This window comes from Penaeus monodon, chromosome 31 (assembly GCF_015228065.2).
Source record: "Penaeus monodon isolate SGIC_2016 chromosome 31, NSTDA_Pmon_1, whole genome shotgun sequence".
Taxonomy (NCBI): Eukaryota; Metazoa; Arthropoda; class Malacostraca; order Decapoda; family Penaeidae; genus Penaeus; species Penaeus monodon.
The window spans coordinates 30,758,761-30,759,307 of record NC_051416.1 but is presented as its reverse complement, the minus strand read 5'-3'; the positions used below and the strand labels follow the sequence as shown (position 1 = coordinate 30,759,307).

Below are 547 nucleotides of genomic sequence, written 5' to 3'. Positions count from 1 at the left end.
GCATATGATATTTTTACATAAAATTTATTAATTCTGTTAGGATTAGAAGAAAAATGAGCATACTTGTCTGTGAAATACAAATAATAATATAATTGCAAATATATGTTTATAAACTTCTGCTAGATAATATTTGAAGTATCTGCATCAACATTAAGGTACTAACTGATTCTTTTTCAATAAAAGTGAGTTAATGAATGAAGAACCGTTTGTCTATTACCGCATATTGGTTCATACATACTAATATCAACAACACTTATTTCAAATTATATTCTTTCCAATTTCATATTGATGTTATTTTGGTTAATTCTTATTCAAGATCTTTTCCTGTAATGAATGACACTTGGGGATTTTCAGGCATTGCAGTTATTCACGGAGAACAGAAAACCAATGAAGATGAACAAGCTGATGGTCGAAACTCCCCTCCTTTAGTTGAGCATTCACGAATAATGGATGTGGGTGTTGGTGTTCCTGCTCTGGCAGCGAAAGAAAAACCTCCTATTAATGTTGTTGGAGATGTAGGAGGTCGTATTGCTATCATGGTGGTGAG

At 32.4% G+C, this 547-nt stretch overlaps 1 protein-coding gene across 4 annotated transcripts in view; it reads left to right on the top strand.

Moving 5' to 3' along the window:
* The window catches only part of LOC119593163 (phosphoribosyl pyrophosphate synthase-associated protein 2-like), a gene marked incomplete at its 3' end in the record, with an annotated part of 42,915 nt that overhangs the window by 41,164 nt on the left and 1,204 nt on the right, over nucleotides 1-547 (top strand). For all 4 annotated transcript variants that reach the window (XM_037942133.1, XM_037942131.1, XM_037942134.1 and 1 more), the window contains 1 exon segment: nucleotides 355-542. In XM_037942133.1, the coding sequence (XP_037798061.1) occupies nucleotides 355-542 (188 nt within the window).